The sequence below is a fragment of the Mustela nigripes genome, chromosome 6, assembly GCF_022355385.1.
Source record: "Mustela nigripes isolate SB6536 chromosome 6, MUSNIG.SB6536, whole genome shotgun sequence".
Taxonomy (NCBI): Eukaryota; Metazoa; Chordata; class Mammalia; order Carnivora; family Mustelidae; genus Mustela; species Mustela nigripes.
Genome location: NC_081562.1, coordinates 105,484,852 through 105,506,552, shown reverse-complemented (window position 1 = coordinate 105,506,552; position 21,701 = coordinate 105,484,852). Strand labels below are relative to the sequence as shown.

Genomic DNA, 21,701 nt, shown 5'->3' with positions numbered 1-21,701 from the left:
ATTCAATATATTTTTATAATAATACAAAATATTTTTTGATAACTAATGTAAGAGTCATAAAACTGCAATTAAATTTCACATTGTTTAGTAAATAAAGTGATGCTTCTGTTACCAGGAGTGCAGTCAGGAGGTCAGAATAAAATTTTATTCATTCACTCATTATTAACTCATTCACTCAACAAATATTCACTGAATGCCACTATGTACCAGACATGATGGCAGGAGTTACTAAAGATACGACAATAAACAAGACCCAACACCTGTCCTCAAGGAGCTTTCATTCTAATAGAGAAGGTGGAGATAAACTCTTAGAGTGACAGAGAGTAAGTAATAATAACACAGTGTCATCAAACAAACTGAGTGCTGCTGAAAAACATGGGAGAGACATGTAACTCAGACTTGGGGGGTAAAAGAAGGTTTTATGGAAGGAGAAGTAGGATTTATCCAGACAAGAGGATGGAATAAAGATGAAGACACTGCTTCACTGAGAGGGAACAAATGCAAACCTGTCTTCATTCTTCTGAAAAAGTACCCTATGAGCCCCGATGTTCTTTCTCTCTCCAGGAAACTAAGAATTTAAGTGATTAAATACTATTAATTATTTATCACAATGATCAGCAGTTAATAGGTAATCAATATGTCAGTATCTCAAGCCTTGTAATTATATTAAGAGTAAGATGCTATATACGTCCAGTGTGTCACATTTTCTAGTAATAATAAAGAGGTACTTTCTTAATTTATGTGCATTTGAGAGTAATTGGAGTATGTTTCTTTTTTTTTTTTTTAAGATTTTATTTTTATTTATTTGACAGAGAGAGATCACAAGTAGGCAGAGAGGCAGGCAGAGAGAGAGAGAGAGAGAGAGAGAGAGGAGGAAGCAGGCTCCCTGCTGAGCAGAGAGCCAGATGCGGGACTCGATCCCAGGACCCTGAGATCATGACCTGAGCCGAAGGCAGCGGCTTAACCCACTGAGCCACCCAGGCGCCCTGGAGTATGTTTCTATTTTAGCTCACAGCACATCTCTGAACTAAAGCCATATACCCAAGTCCCTAGTTGACAACACCTTCATGAGAAAGAGGGCACAAATATCTCACATACCACCTCCCTCTTCCTGATCTTCCACATGCAAAATATCAGCACATCCCATTATATCTATCTCCAAATAAATCTCTCCATCTCCATGGCTAACACCCTACTCTGTTCCTGGATTACACAATATCTTCCTAACAGGTACTCTGCCTAGTGTCCTTGTTCATTTATTTTTTTCTTACTTATCCCTGATTTATTTTTCATATAACTGCCAGAATAATCTTTTTAAAACATGAAATGGTGGGGCACCTGGGTGGCTCAGTGGGTTAAGGCCTCTGCCTTCAGCTTGAGTCATGATCCTAGGGTCCTGGGATCAAGCCCTGAGTCGGGCTCTCTGATCAGCAGGGAGCCTGCTTCCTCCTCTCTCTCTGGCTGCTTCTCTGCCTACTTGTGATCTCTGTCTGCCAAATAAATAAATAACTAAAAAAATTTTTTAAAGAAACATGAAATGGATTTTTATCATTCTTCTTCTTAAAGTGAGTTAAAGGCTAGCCATTACAATTAAGATAAAATCTAAAGTCATTGACATGACCATCCTACATAATCTGGTTCCTCCCTAACTCTCCATGTCATACCATCTGTTCTTTCATTCCTTTATTCACTCACTCACTTACCTACCTACCCACCCAGCCACCAACTCACTTCTACTTAGCATTCTCCATTAACTGGTGATTTCCTTTTAGTTCTATAGCATAACTATACCATGCTCTTCCCATTATTAGGGTGTCCACACAGGCGGTTTCCATGAGGTAAATTTCCTGACATTCTAAATCTCATCAGTTCCTATTTACTTTTGATGTGTCAATTTAAGTATCAGTGTCTTAGGGATGTCTTCCCTGACCATTCATTCTAAATAAGTTCCCCCTGTTATACTCTTTTTATAATTCTATATTTTCATTTATTTGACTGTATCACAATCTTAAAGAGTATATTTATGTATGTGAACATGTGATTAATCTTCCTAACAAATAAACACCAGGCGGAAAGGGTCCATATTTGTTTTGTTCACTAGTGTATTCCATTTCCCAGCATATAGTAAACTCTCAATAAGCATTATTGGAATGAATAACAGAGTAATGGAGTAAATGGTTATCTATGAAGCCATTAAACACTTAACACTAGGGTGGCATATTCTCTCTATGGACAGACACTGCTTTCTTGTTTCTATAACTTTTATATTCCTTTTTCCTATACTAATTCCATCATGCATGCTATAAACTGAAATGTCTACTACTCTATAAACATGGGGTAATACAGACACACAGACACACACATTATGGTATCTCTTGAAAGTGACCTTGTCTTTTAATAACCTAGTCTTTCACCTTTATTTCTTAAAGGAATAATTACTTTGAGTGCCTGGGTGGCTCAGTAGGTTAAGCCACTGCCTTCGGCTCAGGTAATGGTCACGGGGTCCTGGGATCGAGCCCCACATTGGGTTCTCTGCTTTGGCAGGGAGCCTGCTTCTCGCCCTCTCTCTGCCTACTTGTAATCTCTCTCTCTCTCTCTGTCAAATAAAAAAATAAAATAAAATCTTAAGAATAAAAAAGGAATAATTACTTTTGACAAATGCGTTTTAAGACCACAGATGTTTTTCCAAAAACAAAAACAAAAAAAGGATCAACAACATCAGGGAAGTGCTTGTTTTTATACAGCAGTACTACAACTCTGTCAGGCCCAGGAGGAAAAACTAAATGGTAGTTGCTAAGTAACGTATATGTCTATATAAGTATCCATCCATCTAACACACCGTCTAATACAGCAGCCACTAGCCAGATGTGCCCATTTAAATTAATATTAAATAGATTTTAAAATTAAATAGATTGAAAATTTGGTTCTTCAGGGGTTCTAGCCACATTTTAAGTGTTCATCAGCCACCATACTGAACAGAAGAGATTCCATTGGGTCAAAGTTCTATTGAAGAATGCTGCTATAAGGACTACAGAAGTTTTGGTCACAAATAAGCACTTGTGAAGAAAAATGTGTATTCCTAGAATTCACTTTATGTGAAAAGAAAAAAGTAACTTCTATTTGGAACTCAAATCCTCTTAATACCGAGTGGTATTTGGATACCATACCTGGGCACTAGGAGGGTGCACTGCAACTGAAATGTTTTTGAGGTATTTTCAGTATGCAGGAAATGTGTATGTTTGTGTGTGCATCTGAGTGTTTGGTAAGAGGAAAAAGTCACAAATATTCAATCAGATATTTCCAATTTAAGATTATGAGGATCAAATACAACATTTTTTTAATCTTAAATTTTCTCTATCTTCTGACTTCTATGAATAAAATCTAAGCATAATATTCTCAAATTCTCATTTTGTTTTAAATTGTGCTAAAGAAAGCATTCTTCTTTCCCTCCCTACTTTCCTTCCGAAGGAAATCACAGAATAATACATAACTCTGTAAAACTGAAGGATAGCATTAGGATTGGATTTCACAGCACAAATTTGTAACCATTTACTAAAACTACTAAGACTATTTTTGTGAGAGGAAGCTAAAAGAATATTGGAAAATAATGGACAGAACTAAGATCCTGCATTGACCTAAGACAGACTCTCAGAGAAGGAATAACTGAATGATAAGAACGATACCCATTTTCTTTAAAAAAAAAAAAAAAAAAAAAAGAACGATACCCATTTGACTAACCTATTAGCTGGCTGTGGTATTTCCAGCAGATGCAGATACTATAAATTCTAGGCTGCGAAGTGCCAGGGGACAGAATTTCCTCAAGTCCCAAGGATTAAAACTTGATATATGCAAATGGTAACTTCTAAGAAAAAGCTGGTTATCACCAGTACTGAAGACACTAAGATGGGGTCTGTAGATACTAAGTTTCTCTGGGGCTGTTTGCTGATGACAGCAACCTCTTTCCTTGGTGCTATCAAGAGCCACAGTAGTAACAAGAGAAGCCTACGTAGCTACTTAACCTTAGCTACTAAGGTTTACCGGGTGCTTACTATATGCCAACTCTGTTATAAGTGCTTTATACATATAACCTCTCCTTGGTGTGGCAGTTACAGTAAGTATTTTTGACAACTCAGGGAATCAACACAGAAATAATTTGTTTGCAATTATAATTTTTAAGTGATTAAACCATAATTCCAATCAAGGATTCTAACCCAGAACCCACTTTCTTAGCCACTATGTAATACAGCTTCCCCAAACCTCTGGAGTAGCTTTCTGAACCAGAGTTTACAATCTCTGTACCTAACCTATCACTTCAGCCTTTCTTGGACTTGCTTCTCCTAACTCACACCATGACTAATTTCAGATTTGTAGGATAAGAGTGTTTTCTCACATGAGATGAAAAGGCCTGGGGAAAAATTGGTTTAAGGCAAGGAATCAAGGGTTCTGGATCTGGATGGCTTCAGGCTGAGATGTCAATGAAATAGCTGAAAAAAGGTACAAAGTAAACATGAAGTAGACAATAGTTTATTTCAGAAGAGAAAACTGGGTTGATATATACATCTGATGTGGTAATAATTCCACTACTACTAATAATATCTTTTTAGCATGATTTCTTTCTTATCCTCAAACAAGTATTTCCCTGAGGATTTCTCTTCTCAGAAAATGGAACCAACATCTATCCAGTGGTCTAGCCAGTAACTGGAAAATCATCTTTGTTTTCTCCTTCAGCCTTACCATATTCCATAGATGGAATTCACCAAGTCTTTTTAGCTCTACTTCCAAAAGACATTCTAAATCCATCTACTTGTCTCCATTCCCACTGCCACTATGCAATTTACCCACCTACATCCTAATTTACAGTTTCTTGCCTAGACCAGAAGCCTACATGACTTTGTTAGTATGCCTCCTAAAATAGTTTACATAACTATAATTTTAACCTGATATCTATTTTTAACTCATAAGTTCAAAGAACTGCAAAGAATGTGATTTCTTAGGTATTTTAAAATATTTTCAAAAAATAAAGTGTCATTCTTTTTTTAAAAAGAAAGTATCCAATTAAATATAAATACTATGGTGACTTTATATATATTTTTATCTATTTAAAAACTGTAAAGACAAACTGTTCTTAAGTGATTAAACATTTTACGTGTTCCTTTTTCTCTTTAACCTGGTATTTCTGTTCCATTTCTTCCTAAAATTCTATAATGATGTAATTTATTTTATGCTAGACTGTTTGTATAAATCCTCTCTCATACTTTTCTCCATCAAAGATATGTAAATAAATTTAAATTTCATATTTACAACATTTCCTATCATCATAACTCTATTAAAAAATTCTTTCAAATTATTATATTATATTATTATATTATTATTATCAATCGATAATATATCGATTAATATATCAATATAATATTATATTATCAATCGAAACTTATATATGTGATATTTTGAAAGAATACATATTAAATGTGAAAAGTAAAATTTTACTAAAAATGTGTCATATCATTAAACATACTTATCTAATGAAATTAATGGAATTTTTATTTTATTAGTTTAGCTATTCCTTGATGAGTATTACTCATTCAGGGTTTAGTATCAATTCTATTGCATGTTTCCTTTTCATAGACAGGAATGGAAGGAAATGTTTTATAGCAGTATGTCCCAATATTTTGCACTCCTTCAGAATTATATGCACCAAATCACACAGTAGCCTATTATTAAAAATTATTTATAATTATCTATCAGCTGACAACTTAATTAGGTTATCCAATTCTATTGAAAACAAAGAATTATAAACAATCTGAATTTTCTGATCCATCTTCTTAATGCCAATATTTGCAATTATCTGTGTGTAACTGTTCCAGGGTTGTTTTGTTTTCCTCCCTAGAGGAATATAAAACACTAAGATTCAGGAGAGATGCACCTATTGTAAAGTGAGGGATGCACACTATGAAAAGGGAAGTAAAAAGAATCTGCTCATCTTAGGTGCCCTTTAAGGCAGACCAATTTGAAGGAAAAGGATGTTTAGAAGCTGGGCACCTGTGTCCATATATCCGTTTGGAAAATGTTCATGCCATCTCCAGATATATGTGTACCTCAGTTTGAAGAACTCTGGCCTAGGCTACTCTAATAACTCATCTGATCTTCTTGCTTCATTCTTAGTTTTGTGGAATCCATTTTCCAACTAGCAGTCAGACAGTCTTTTAAAAACATAATCAGTGGATGTCATGCACTGATTAAACCTCTTTAATGGCTTCTACCATTCTTAAAAAAATCCCAGATCGGGACATCTGGGTTGTTCAGGGGGTTAAAGCCTCTGCCTTTGGCTCAGGTCATGATCCCAGGGTTCTGGGATGGAGCCCGCAGAGAGCCTGCTTCCTCCTCTCTCTCTACCTGCATCTCTGCCTACTTGTGATCTTTGTAAAAAACAAACAAACAAACAAACAAACAACAACAAAAAAAACACTTAAAAAAAATGCCAACTCCTGACCACCCCTTACCTAAGGCCCTGCATGCCTTGCGGTGCTCTTACCCCCCAAGTCATACCAGTCATCCTCACACATGTCCAGTTCTTTCCACCTTACTGCCGTCACAAACACTGATTCCTCCCCATTCTTCACATGGCAGGCTTCTCACACTTCAAGACCCAGGTTAAATGTTACTTTATCAGAGGACCCTCTCTGAGCACTCAATTAAAAATAAGTTCTATCCTCTCCAAATTCCACCAAATTATAGAAAACCTATTTCAATTTTTTACAGTACTTCGTGGTAACTTGTGATTAAATGGTTTTTTTGTTGGATTAGTGTCTGTGTCCCTCTGCAGACTATAAGCTTTCTCAAGGAAGAGACCACAGCTGCTTTCTACACCATGATATATTATCCCAGACTACCAGAGACCCCTGGATGCTCAATAAAGATCTGCTGAATGAATGAATGAATGAATGAGGAAGCAAACTCCTGATAAAATATTGTTACGTACTTAAAATACTTCAATAGTTCTCCACTGCCTTGATCATAAAATTAAATGCTGGAGCACAACATCTGACTAAACATGCTTCAGCATGATCAGACTGTAACACTCCCCTCCTTCCCACAGATTGTGGCATACATATTTATCCTGAACTATAGCTACTAACCGCTATTTAAAGATTCCCAAGGCTTCCAGCTTTCACATATATTGATCCCTCTATATGGACTATGGTCAATATCTTTCCACCTCCTTTTTGCTTAGTTCTTTCTTCTTAAGACTCAGCCCATGCATTAGTCACTTCCTCCAGGAAGCCTTCTATGCACCTCTCCGATCGGGCCTGTATGCCTGCTCCTCCTCTTCTACTGTTAATGCTCTCTATTCAGATCACTACCACGGCACTTATCAAACTGAACCATAATTATAGGTTCATTCTTCAGTCTTTCCAAATAAACAATTAACTTCTTGAGGCAGAGACTGTTTTTATTACCTTTCTATTTCCAGCACCTAGTGTAATATCTGCAAAACTACAAGGTAGCCAATAAATGTTTGCAGAAAGAGTAGCATTAGTAAAAGGATCATTATTTTATTTTCTGAGCATTACTGCCATTTAATTAAAAAAATGAGAAATATAGCTTACTACAAATGTTCAGACCAGTACAGGACTATGATTATATGGCCAAAGAATAAACTGTCAACTCTGGGAACAGCTAAAAGTAAGAAGGCAATGGGAAGTACTGGAGAGTACAACTATAGTTTTATTAGCACACATCATCTTCTACAGGCTACCCAGTTACTAGTGATGCTTCAGTAGTGGTAACTTGTTCTGTTTAGAAAGTATTTGGGTATCATGGTGATAAATGCTATAAAACTGATGGAATTGATTCGCAGCCAATAGAGAATTTAATGAATCTTTAAGAAGGAAAAAAAATGGGACACCTGGCAGTTGCCAGTTGCAGTCTGGACCCCACTCACTCCTGCACCTCGCTCCATTTCCTCCACGACTGTGTCTAAAAACCAGACATGGCTGAGGATCAGAAATTTGATTAAGGTGAAACTGAAGAAGATAGAAACACAAGAAAAAAATCCACTGCCTTCAAAAGTAAAAACGGAACCGAGAAGCAAACAAGCGAATCATAATGAAGCATGTGCCACCAATATGCACCATACATGCCATTAGCACTGCCTTCTTATTTTACTTCTTTTTAGCTATTTAATTTTGTAAGATGCAAAGAGACTGGATCAAATTTAAGTGACTCTACTGCCCCTTTTCACAATAAAGAATCAAGAACTACTGGCAGTGAAGGCCAAGGGAAGGAAAAGAAGTTAAACACTAAAAGAAGCAGCTGGGTATTCTGTGAGATTCAGAATAAAAAATCAAGTGGGTCCAACATGTCCTGTTAAGCTATAATATGCCGTTTAATCAGATTGCCATTTTTGCTATTCAAGTGATTTTAATTATTGGAATGCACAATATTTAAAATACAGATGTGGGAGGGGGTTGAGGATATAACCCTAAAAAAATGCTCATTGTTCCATAACTACTTGCAAATCATAGGTAAAACCTTACTATCTTCTAGGTCAAAATTTATATTTAACATTCAAGCCAAATATCATCAAAAATGGCAATTTAAAAAATGAGTAACACTATTAAAAATGAGCTTTTATATAAAAATAAAAGTTAGAATTCATGTGCAAATTTCAGTTATACTGAGAGGATATATCTTTATCACTGCTCAAAAAAAGAAATACTCTTCAGGAACAGACAGAAACCCAGCTTACTGAGCCACAAAAAAATACCATATTACTTGAGAAGCATTTTTCAAAACTTTAGTTAGCAATATAGTTGGCAAAAAGGTTCTTCAAAAAATAAACTTACTCTTAGCGAAGATATTTAAACCATTCTTTTTAAGTAAAAGAAAAAAAAAGCATTTCAAAAATTTAAGGTTTTTTTTTTTAATTTTTAAATTTTTTTATTTTGTTAGTCACCATACAGTACATCATTAGTTTTTGATGTAGTGTTCCATGATTCATGTTTGCGGATAACACCCAGTACTCCATGCACGTACTGCATTTAAATTTAAGTTGATAGCAGCACTGCTGAACTACAGACGCTGCTCCCTACCTCCTCAGAATCCTGAGACTTTAGAGAACAGATTCTACTCTAGTCTCATTTTAAGAAAATGAACTCTCACGTTCAACAAAACACAAAACCTGCTAAAACTTGAGCAGAGGTAAGTTTCAGAAGAAGAAAATCCATGTAGAAAAGCACAAAGCTAAAGTAAACAGAGCCCCTGGGACTGCCCTCATGGGATTATTTACTTTCATCTCTGCATTTGACAACACAGGCTTTAGGACATCTTACTTCATGGGATCATTACACAATTTCTCATTTGGGGCATGGGCTCAATATGGAGCAGCATGTAGTATTGGGAATAAAGAAACTATAAGGGGATCCTATAAGAAGAAATTTTTTTCTTTTGTGAGTTTTCCCCTCTCAAACTTTAAAAGGCTCTGTATTTTATTTTAGTTAAAAGAAATTATTCCCAAACAATTTTGCTTTGCTCTTCAAGAAATCAAGAGATATAGATATCCTCCTTCTATCACAGGGAGTTATTTCTTCTCAGAGGCTAAATTTAGATAAGAGATAGATAATTTCTGAACCTGAATAGATAATAAGAATAAAATCCCCAGCCAAAAAAAGCTTTACCCATTTAAGATATTTCAAAATAAGTATCTGTAGAGTACCTTGGTATTATATACAATTAATATGTATCATTAAAATTAACAGTGGAGTTAAAGGATGGAAAAAGATAAAAAGAACAGAAGATGACAGCAGAAGGTTACACGGCCTCAGAAATACAAACATGAAAACAGCTTCTTCATACCTTAAACCACCTAGAGCCCAAATGACTGGTCTCATGCAATATTTCATTCAACAGCTTCAGAAAGGCAGTGAGTAGCAGAATGGTGAAAAAAGATAAACAGGAAAGAGAAAAAGAAAAAGCATGCAATTAAAAGCAAATTACATATAGCCACTTTGGAAGACAGTTTCACAGTTCCTTACAAAGCTAACTATAGTCTTATCAAAAAATCCAGTAATTCCCAGGTATTTACCTAAAGGAGTTGATAATTTATGTCCTACACATAAATGTTCACAGAACCTTTATCCATAATTGCCAAACATTGGGAGTAATCAAGATGTTCTTCAACAGGTGAAGGGACAAATTGTGGCATGTCTATACAATGGAAAATTACTCAGAAGTAAAACAAAAGGAGTTATCAGGCCACCAAAAGACCTGGAAGAACCATGTGCAAGGCTAAATGGAAAAACTCAGTTAGAAAAGACTACATACTGTTATTCCACCTATATGACATTCTAGAAAAGGAAAAACTATGGAGACAGGAAAAAGATAAGGATTGGGGAGATGGAGGAAAGACAAACAAGTGGAGCACAGAGGATCTTTGGGGCAATTAAACTATTCTGCATGATACTGTTACAGTGAATATATGACATCAGACATTTGGCAAAACCCTCAGAACTGTAGGAGATGAAGAGCAGACCAAAATTTAAGCTATGGACCAGTTAATAATGTATCAATACTGGCTCATCAATTCTAATAAATCTATCACACCAATGCTAGATGTTAACAATAGGGAAAACTGAGGAGGAAGAAGGAAAAGATGGGAATTCCATGTACTTTCTGCTCAACTTTTCTGTAAACTATAAACCAAAACAAAACAAAACAAAAAAACCTGATCTAAAATAAGTCTGTTTTAAATATTCCATAAATGCATAAATATATAAAAATCAACCCCCCAAAAAGCAAATTATAACTAGTTCACACAAGAAGACATTTTAAAATTAAAAAGCATACTAGCAATTTATATGCCATAATGACATGATGTATAATCATCAATGGCCAACATTTCTACATGATATGTAAGACCTGTCACTAAATAACGATCCCCAAGCAGAAAAAATCTTTAAAGAAAAATAAAAAAAATAGGGACATTTTGAAAATAAAGGTAAGAATATAAAAAAGGTAAATCAAGATAAAAGAAAATCCCTCTTCACCCTGGATCAATGACTGTCCCCATCCCTTCTCTGAAGCTCTCTACTACCTAAGCTCTATTTCACTCTATTTCCGGAAATACTCAAATTAGAAGTGAATAAGGCATTTATGTAGGAACAGGGCACTGAGAGACTGTGAAAAGTTCCATTTTTCTTCAGTCTGACTAAAAATTATCAGTTTGTCTTTCTTTCTATATTTAGCACTAAAGAAAGCATATCCTCATCCTAACACAGTTATGAAGGGACTCCCTTATGGCACACACTACATCATGTCTCCTTTGAAAATGTACCCTACTTCCTTGCTGTGCAACTACCTTAACTCACAAGACCACAGGGGGCTCATCATGGGGGTTCCCCAAAAGATTCAGGTTACCCTCTCATTGAATTTTTTACCTTTTTAGCACATATAGTTCTCCAACAAAGAAATGGAAAGGAAACAATAACAAAAAATTACATGCCATGAATCTCTAAGGGACATTCAAAACCTCCAATCACACTCACACTAGGAACTGAGATCAGAGCCTTCTCTTGTTAGAACCATTTCTTCCATTCACATTTCCCAATTTTACTTATCCATCCTAACAAAAAGTCAAAAGCAAGTGTACAGGGATCTAAAAGACGTAAAAACTATATAAAGCAAACACCACACACACAGCAGCAGAAGTCTTTAGCAAGTCACTTCAGGGCTGAGACATGCTGCTCTGGGGCTCTCAAGTCCCATGATAACTATGTCCTTCATACTTGCTACTAACCTTGTCAATATCTTGTGATAACTTTAACTGTTCTTTTGAACAAGGCAGGGTATAAAATAAACTGTTATTTAAATTTAACATTTTAACTCAGAAATGTGCTTTCCCATTCAATTTAAAATCAGGATTGTGACCAGTCTCACAACAGACAAATTCCATTCCATCTCACCAGATACAAGAGCATATACCACACCCATATATGTGAAATAAGCCCCAATTTATTAATGCATTGACTCTTAACATGAGTCGTTCTTACACAATTCTTTTATTTCAATTCGTTCTTATGCAATTCTCTTATTTCAATTCTTTTTTAGGTTTAAGTACTTACACCTGATGAAGTGCTTTCGAAATCCTCTGAACATATGTACAGTTGACCTATACTATACTGGTTGGCTTTTACCTTGTGTTTAACCAGCAGCATTGCCAGTAACTGTATGAAATTGCAGACCTGTTTTTCAGCACTGGTCCTGGCTGACTCCTCTTGTGCCAGCACCATTTCTCGCTCTGCAGTTATCTGTACACTTTCTCTTAGTGCTTCTTCCAGCTCTTCAATCCTGTCATCCTTCTTACGGAGACTGTCCTGGAAAACGATGGAAGACTAGGTGAAGTAGACTAATTAGTTAACCCAAGGAGAGACTATTTATCAAGAAAGGACTATTTGCTTATTAAATATCCTTCCCTCCAGAAGTAAATCCAAGCCAGAAAGATATCTTCACAAAGCAAGAACAAGGGAAGAAAAGAAGTATTGTAGGAGGTTGAAGTATATTATTAAGAGCAAAAGGTCAAGTTAGTTAAGCAAGAGAAATTAGTGACGGATTTGTTCTCTGTAAACAGAGAGACTAAAACTGTGTTAAACAGCATAGGCAGCAAGGGCTTGATTACTTAAAAACACAAAGCTGTTTCTGAATTACTTTCTAAACTGGGCTTTCAGCCAGCTTTGATGAAGCCTAAGTAATAAGACTTAATATCAAAACATTCTCTCCCTACAAAGTTCAGCCTTGATGAGAAAGTTAAATAGCATGATTTTTCAGATTATATTCTTCACACAGACAACTGTCAGCAAAATTAAGAAAAAAAAATAAATGAAAAAGAAAGTAGTTTCCTAATGATTTTAAGACATCAAAGGTTTCTCTTAATCTCCTAGAGAAAACTAAAAATGGTCACTGGATATAAGTGATCAGGCTGAGGGTGAGTAATTTAGTTAGCCAACCAATTCCCACTAACCTTGATATTCTAAATAAGTTTAAAAATTAACTCCTGGGAAGGCAAATATGGATTCCTAAAAGAAAGACAAAATCCTACAGATTTTGAACATGTAAGAACATGTAAGAAAGGAAAGGTCTTAAAATAAAAAGGGTAAATGAAGCAGAGTTCAAGCAGTATTAAGAATTAGATGCATCAGGTTATTATTAAGCATTTTCTCTTGAAATTTTTCTAGAACCGAAAGATTCCAAAGTGCTATCTTTTACTAATACAATTAAATTAAAAACAAAAGAACAAGAGTTGCTGAAACACTCTCCAACTTTCAGAATACTCGTATCAGTAAAAGATATCACAGGATTTTGTCATTCATCTATGCAACTCTCATTTAATTAGACTGTAGTTCACTTTTTAAGTGTAAGGCACAGAAAGTCCTTTCTAACAACCTTGTCTTCAGAAATCCAGAACTGGAAATCTGTCAAAGGTAAATCAGACTTTTCTCCTAGCACTGAAAGAATATCTTACTATTTAACATCTTTCATAATCAAAAGTTGATAAAACTTTTGTTCTCTTTTTTCTCAACTAAAAAAAATGAGATTAAAAAATATTCACATTTCAGTAATGTATGGCACTTTCATTTGTTAAGTGTTCATTTTTCTAGGAGAAAATGTTATAAAATAACCTGATTTAGCCCCAAAAGTAAGGTTCTCTTATAAGGGCAGTTTAGCTATATCAAAAAATGTTTTTTCTTGAAATCTTAATGCTTCCAGGTGGCCTGCTGTGAGCAGCAAAGTGCAGCTTCCAAAACTGCTGAAGTTACTGTGGAACATTTCTAAAACAATGCCAAGCAGAGAAGGACAATAGAAACAAAGTCCAACATAGTTCCTTTTGATTCAAAGAATATGAAATGTAACAGAAGGATTATGTGGAAAGAGACAGATGCAATTGTCAGTGAATTTAGTCCTCTCAAAAATTCTAATGAATAACTTTATTTGTAGTAACATGGGATTCTGAATTACAGATTGCTATAAGCAAAAAGAAACACAAATGCTTCCCATTAACAACTGGTTCTGAATAACACAATATTATTATGTTTTTGTCCAGTATGTGATATTCTTTACTCTTAACACTGTCTTTGAGAGATCTCCTGAGAGGCTTCTGTTATTCTAACCTAAACTGAGGCTGAAAAACTTATCCCAGATGACTTCCCAGAACCTATTTCAAACAAACAGGATTATCTGCTTTTCTGCACTGGCTGAAAAATAGCCTTGTCCTTGTGGCTTTATCAGTAAAACTTTTTTTAGAGAGAGGATATTTAGTAATCTGTCATAATCCAGAAAATCAGTTTTCATACTGAAAGTTTCATCAAAACCAGTACAAAAATTAAAGTCTATCCGATGAGCTCTGTGTACAAGGCCATTTATTTAAGAAAACTTTCTGGACTTAATGGTAAAGATGGCTCAAAATCCGTGTCCATAATAAGGACAAAGAACAAAAGAAATACCACAAATAAAAATCAGAAAACTGTTAAAATATTATTTATGAAATACTGTAAATTACATAACTTACAATACAATTTGAAATCAATGTAAAATAACATATGGAACCATGCAGTCCAAGAAAGCTGTATTAAACCAGGGTAGTAACAAAAGAATGAAGACAGCGAATATTCTCATCACATTCAACACCAAGACCAACAAAGTCTATAACTACTTAATCCATCTAGTGAGTAAAATGTGGCTCCAGTCTTATTTTCAAAATCTTAATAGATACCTGCTAAGGTAAACCAAGGAAGTTTTCTTTGTACTGAATTACACACCTTGAATCTTTTTTATTTAATAAAATATTGAGCCAATGCCAGGAATGAATAGAATCATTTAGTTCTACAAATACTGAGGTCCTAAGCACACTGCTAGATCATATTTATAATGAGCCTTCCTTTTTCTTACACTTTCACTGAAGATTAAATACATTTATTATACTTAGACTATAATATGGGTATTCTACCTTTTTTTTTTTTAAGTTTAGAATACTAGAGAAAAGATTTTTAAGTTTTAGAAAGGCCAAAAATGATTGTCCACAAAGAATAAAAAATTGGAAATCACTGGAATTTTTTATGTAAAACAAAGAATCAGAAGACAACTGAAGTAATGCCTTCAAAACTCTGAAGGAAAGATGCTTTCTGATCTAGAATTCTATATCCAAACTATCAATCAAATGTAAGGGAAAAATGCAAAATCAAAATCTTAAAATCACAGACTCTCTCAGAAAGCTACTAGGGATGTGGTCCATCAAACTTAAGAAGTCAACCTAGAAAGAGGAAGACATGGGACCCCAAAAAAAGGATATCTACCATAAATGAGTAGTGAAGGGAACCTCAGGGTAACCAGAAGCCTAGAGAATAAAGAGAATTCACAGGAGAGGATAGAAACCGAAGGAAAGATATTTCCAAGAAAAAACAGTGGATGAACTGATTATGAGGTTAATAAGTAAGGGTTTATGAATTCTGTAATTAGCAACATTGAGAGGAATGTTATAGTAGGAGAAAAGAATTTGGGAATAAACTGGAGATATGTATACAAATAAATAATAAAACAAATTAAAAAACCCAATGCTATTATTACCATCAGGAAAAACTAAAAGTACAGTAAAGGAAATGTAATCATAATATACTATGTGACTGAGACAGAATAATGTAAAACTTATATTAGAAAGACGGGGGACACCTGGGTGGCTCAGTTGGTTGGACGACTGCCTTCGGCTCAGGTCATGATCCTGGAGTCCCGGGATCGAGTCCCGCATCGGGCTCCCAGCTCCACAGGGAGTCTGCTTCTCTCTCTGACCACCTCCTCGCTCATGTTCTCTCTCACTGCCTCTCTCTCAAATTAAAAAAAAAAAAGAAAAAGAAAAGAAAGACGGAAAGAGGGAAGTATGTATGTGTGGTGACTTGCTTAGAAAGGCTAATTCCTCATCATTCATAGTAAGAAGTCAGTATATAATTAATGTCCAAATAAGAAGACAACAGTCAAAAAATGTCATTTGGAGAGGTGGAAGTGTTAAACAGTATTAGAAATAAGAAAAAGGGGTGAAAGCATGCTTGTCTCAGGGGAGTAGGAATCTAGGTTAGACAAGAATGAGTTAGAGGACTATCACTTTTATAAGCGATGCAGTATTATGTCACTTTGTAAATTATATAAATAAGCACTGTTAGAAAAAAATTCAAAATCGAATTTTAAAATGTTGAGAAAGAAAAGCAGATAACGCAAATAAATAAGAATACTGAATTTCTGTAAATAGTTAAAAATGTGGTGACTATTTCAGGTATGGATACTCTAAACATATGGTCTATTTACTGGAAAGAGAAAAGACTGGGCAAATGTATCTCAAGACAGTGCCAATGGTGAAAAGAATATATGAATTTCAAGTCACTCTCTTCCTCAGTTTTTTGTTCAAAAGTTGAATTTCGTCATGCAAATAATTTGCATAGCAGGTCAAAATTATGACAAATTCTTTTCCAGTCTTTAGGTAACCATGGAATATTCTAAATAAGAACTTTTTTTAAAGAGATAAAATATTGCAGTAAGTTCTGCTATTATTCTGAAAATACCTAATGCATAAATATACCAATAGCATATGTGTAAGACACAGCACCAAGCCAAGAGCTTTGAAAATTGTTCCCATCCCCCTTTCTGTGCAAATAGTTTCTTCTTCCTCCTCCTCCTCTTCTTCTTCTTCTTCTTCTTCTTCTTCTTCTTTTTTTAATACTTATGAAAACAGTAGTTGAGTAGATTTTGGTGATAGAGTTTGACACAAAATTCTAGTGACAGAACTGTTCATTTACACTACACTTAACGGTGTATTTTGGTTTGAACAAAGAGAAAAATCTCTATTCAACGCCTAAACTTTAAGTAGAAAAAGCGACAGTTATCACCCACTTCTCCAAATATGTGTAAGCCAATAAAATGTCAGTAAGGTATAGCACTTTCAGAAACTGCAAAACACAAAGGAGTTCCTTCTGCTTTTGTTAACACAAGGCTGGAGGAAGTAAGGGGATGTGAAAAAACTCCTGGGAAGTGCTTCTTGGTCGCTCAGATAGTGACAGTGATTATACCAGATACATCCTAAGGCTCTGACTATATGCTATACACATTTAATTCTATTTTCTCTTTTAAAAAGCCCACAAACACCAGTCTTTAAGATAAATCATGAGGTAGTCCTGCCATTCTAAGACTTGCTGCTTTAGCCTGCAATAAAATCTTCAGCAAATGCATTATTTGAGTTGTCTAATACAGTTACAGCAAATACATTATTTGTGTTGTCTAATACAGCCACATGTGGTTACTGTATTAGACAACACAAATAATGAGATGTGCCATAAATACACAATAAATTTTGAAGACAGTACCAAAAAAGTCACGTGATAATCCTCACATTGATTATATGTTGCAATGATAATATTTTGGATATACTGAATTCAATAAAGAACATTATTAAAATTATTAAGTTTCCTTTTAGTTTTTTAAATGAAGCCATTAGAAAATTCAAAATTATATATGTACCCACATTTCTATTTTTGCTGGACAACACAGCAATAACTAGAACACATGTTATAAATACATCTCTTGGGGTGCATGGGTAGCTCAGTCAGTCAAGTATTTGCTTTAACTTGGGTCATGATCCTGGGATCCTGAAATTGACCCTTGCATTGGGTTCCCTGCTCAGTGGGGAGCCTGCTTCTCCCTCTCCCATTCCCCCTGCTTGTGCTCTCTTGCTCTGTCAAATAAATAAAAGTTTTAAAAGAAAATAAGTTCATCTCTTTCCTTAGCTCAGAGCCCATTAACATAGAAATACGAGTTACATAGGTAAGAATCCTTATGACAAACTGCCTAAAATTCTAACAATCTAAAGCACTGAAAGGTACTGCATTGGTAACATTAATAAAACAAATTCAAATAGCATTAACTTTCTCCCAACAGAGAAAAACAAACTGGATTTCAAGGAAAAAAATTCAATATATGGCATATCACTTTAATACATAGGATATAAAGTACCTGTATTAGTTGTTTACTGTTATATCACAAATTGCCTAAAAATGTAGCAGCTTAAAATAACAGTGAACATTTTTTTTTTATCATGCACAGCTTCTGTAGGTCCAAAACTCAAAAACAGCTTAGCCAAACAGTTCTGGTTTCAGGGTCTCTTGTGGGGTCACAGTCAATATGTCAGTCAGGATTTGGTCCTGTTTCCACTTACATGGCTGGCAAGTTGGTGATAGCTATTGGCAAGGGGCCTCTTTTCTTCTCCACAGGGCTACTTGAGTGTCATTATGATATGGCGCCTGGCTTTCCTCATAGCAAGTGACCCAAAAAAACAAGACAGACGCAGCAGTATCTTTTATGATCTAGCTTCAGAAGTTACATACTTCTACTTCTGATGTTTTCTATTGGTCACAGACTAATCCTGATACAATGTGGGAGAGAACTACACAAGGGCTTGAACACCAGGAGGTAAGGATGATCTGGGGCCATCTTCGAAGATGATTATCGTAGTATGCTAGAGTATACTTCCAGCATAAGAAAACTAAATTATCAACAAAGCAATGGGGCATGAAAACAGTGATTATCACAACTGCGCCTGACAGAAAAATACCTGTTAGGATAACAGGGTCTTTACCAGAAAGAACATTTTTTATGAGGTTATATTGAAATGGAACCGAATTACACTAGATTACCTAAAATGTAAAAGGCAGAGATTAAAGATACTACACAAAATTGGGATATCCACTGGATATAAGATGAGCAAAATATGCCTTTTGTCACAAATTATTCAGAATAAAACTTGCAATTGGATTGTGTTCTAATGAAATATTTTCTTATGATTAAGGTAAAAATGATGAGGATTCCAATTCAATTTGTTAGTGGTTCAGTACTAAGAATACTCAATGATATACCAATCAATCAGAGGTCAACTAAAAAAAATTACTTGGTAGATGTTTAAAGAGCTATATATAATAGAAGTTATTTAATAAATTCAGTCTTCATATTTTAGTGATGCTCTTTGAGGAATAAACCCATTTTTAAGGTAATTATGAGAATGAAGTATTCCTGGTCTTGTTGGCCCCCACTGACTAAAGACCCTCCTTAAATTGTTCCTTTATGAATTTTCATTAAAATTGATTTTACTCTTGAGAGGCAAAAAAAAATTCATAAAATTTAGCAAAAACCAAGTCTAATTCAAAATTACAAAGAGGTGAATTATTTGTACTGTTTGGAGCTATCCAATTTTCTAGCCCTCATTATTTAGAAGAATATAAAATTGGCAGCATTGGATGGGGTGGGCAAAAACTAGATAGAGAAAGAAATTTGAATTTCATTCACCTACTGTAACTTGGAATTTCACTCTGTTTAACCAATTTAGGCAACCCAAAATTTAGACATGTACTGTAACTCACTTAAAATCTATCTGTAGACAGGAAAGGAACATGCTTCACCATTTTAAATAGTTCTTATCACCTAAAATGAAAGCAGTATCTTTAGAATTTTACTTCAACTGCTACAAATTATGTTTGCACTCATCAAAACTAACACAGACCAGTTTTCCTACACCTAAATTAGGTGCTGAAACCTACTTACTATGCCAACTACACTTACCAAATAAGGTTAAATAAGACCACTTCATTTACAGAGTATAGGGTTCAAAACAGGAGGTTTGTGTGACTAGTTCTGGGCGGATGGTAAAGGGACAGAGGAAGTGGGAAGCTACCAAAAAATTCCTCATATCCTTAAATAAGAAGACTCCTACTAGTCGAGAAATTAGGGCAAAAGCTGTGACACATTAACATACATTAACAAGAAGACCGGATTCTAGCAAATCCCATATGACAACTACTGACACTCAAGAACTTTGCTTCTTGGCATTAGCTCTGTTAACATCAACTACATACCACTGCAGCTGTTAGACTCTAGTCTCCACTGCCTTTCCCTCAAACCAAACATTCAATAAGAACAGTGAAGGCAAAACAAACAAACAATGCAGCAGTTAAAAAATAATTGTTTGTTCTCTTCAAATATCACCATCAAAATTAAAAGGGAAAAAGGTTCAATACTACAGTAACCTAAAAAGAAATCATTTGATAATGACAGATCTTATTAAACTTTCCCTTTGTCAGTAGCAGAGGGAAAGTCACTGCAGATCTCCCACAGATTATCCAAGGTAACCCAGCCTCCCCTGTTCACCCATCCAACTTGAACTCTGCCATGATTATGGAGGTCATTTCTTTGGGTTAATATTAAGAGCTACTTCCTATGGAGTAAACACCACTTACCAAAAAGGCTTTAACATGTTCTGAAAGATATTAATGTTAACTGCTATCCACTATCCTTAATGTAAAGAGACAGTAATTCTTTATTACTCTCCACCCCACTGCTTATTCTTCCTCCCTTTTCCCGCAAGCATACACACATAGCAGAAGATTTCATTTAAATCATTCAACATGTCAGAATTCAATTACTAACTACTCATATGCTTACTGAGGGGAAAAAATTGAAGCCAGATGCATTGATAAAGTCAATTTTAAGAAAAGAAAGCTAGCCTAAAACAGAGACAGAAACTGATTATACACCAACTACTTTTTATTTTAAAGAAATGCTTGGGGTCAAAATTTAAAGATATTTTCTTCCCCCTTCTGTCCAAAGTCCCTCAAATATCTCCCCTGTTTTAGAGAACTCTGTTACAACCTTAATAGTTAAAAATCAAAGTCGAACAAGAGCAGATGGGTTTCATTAAAGAAACAGAAATATATACATATAAAATAATTTTTATAGAGCATATTGTACAAATATCCATGTAGACAAGCCAGGTTCTTATCTTAAAAATTCTGGGAGCTGGGTATCAGAAACTTGAGCAAGGACATAGGCTTTGCCTGATCTCACTACACATCTCCTCTGATCAATAACATTTATAAAAACAACAAGCAGGGGCACCTGGGTGGCTCGGTGGGTTAAGCCGCTGCCTTCGGCTCAGGTCATGATCTCAGGGTCCTGGGATCGAGTCCCGCATCGGGCTCTCTGCTCAGCAGGGAGCCTGCTTCCCTCTCTCTCTCTCTCTCTCTCTGCCTACCTCTCCATCTACTTGTGATTTCTCTCTGTCAAATAAATAAATAAAATCTTTAAAAAAAAAAAAGCATACATTTTCAAAGCCTTTACCAAAAACCCAAAGATAATCTTTTACTTAAAATAATAAACAACTGATGTGGTCCATAAGAGAATGACCTTTGTCTTTGAGGTCTTGGCAAAGGGGATACATAATACCTGCTTCTGTTCTCTCAAAAATAAAAAGAATCTTCTCGGAGACTTCACTTTCCAAATATAAAAGAGGGGTTTCCACAACAACACAAAAGAAAGGACTAAACCATTCATTTCACTGAAGTGAGGACACAGTACCTGTAAGAATTTTAGTACCAGATGTAACTTTAACTACTCATTATTTTAGGGAGAGGATTCTTGTAATAAGCTAAAAGGGTGTTGGCTAATGGTTTCCATAGAATAGGTCTAATTTAACAGCAGGAAGCAGCTCAGTAGGCTACCTACACATGAATATTATCAATAAACACTCCTTCTAACCTTCACTGGCTATCAAACAGAACTGAATTTTGGCCAAAGAAAAGTATCTATAGAGTCCATTTCAACACTGTAGAGTTCCTTAAAATGAT

At 35.1% G+C, this 21,701-nt stretch overlaps 1 protein-coding gene across 13 annotated transcripts in view; it reads right to left on the bottom strand.

The window, feature by feature from the left end:
* The window catches only part of ERC1 (ELKS/RAB6-interacting/CAST family member 1), a 552,388-nt gene that overhangs the window by 284,704 nt on the left and 245,983 nt on the right, over positions 1–21,701 (bottom strand). For 9 of the 13 annotated variants that reach the window (XM_059403881.1, XM_059403878.1, XM_059403882.1 and 6 more), the window contains one exon: positions 12,240–12,371. The exons of the other annotated variants lie outside the window; for them this stretch is intronic. In XM_059403881.1, the coding sequence (XP_059259864.1) occupies positions 12,240–12,371 (132 nt within the window). The remainder of the gene's footprint in view (positions 1–12,239; positions 12,372–21,701) is intronic. 13 annotated transcript variants of the gene reach the window in all.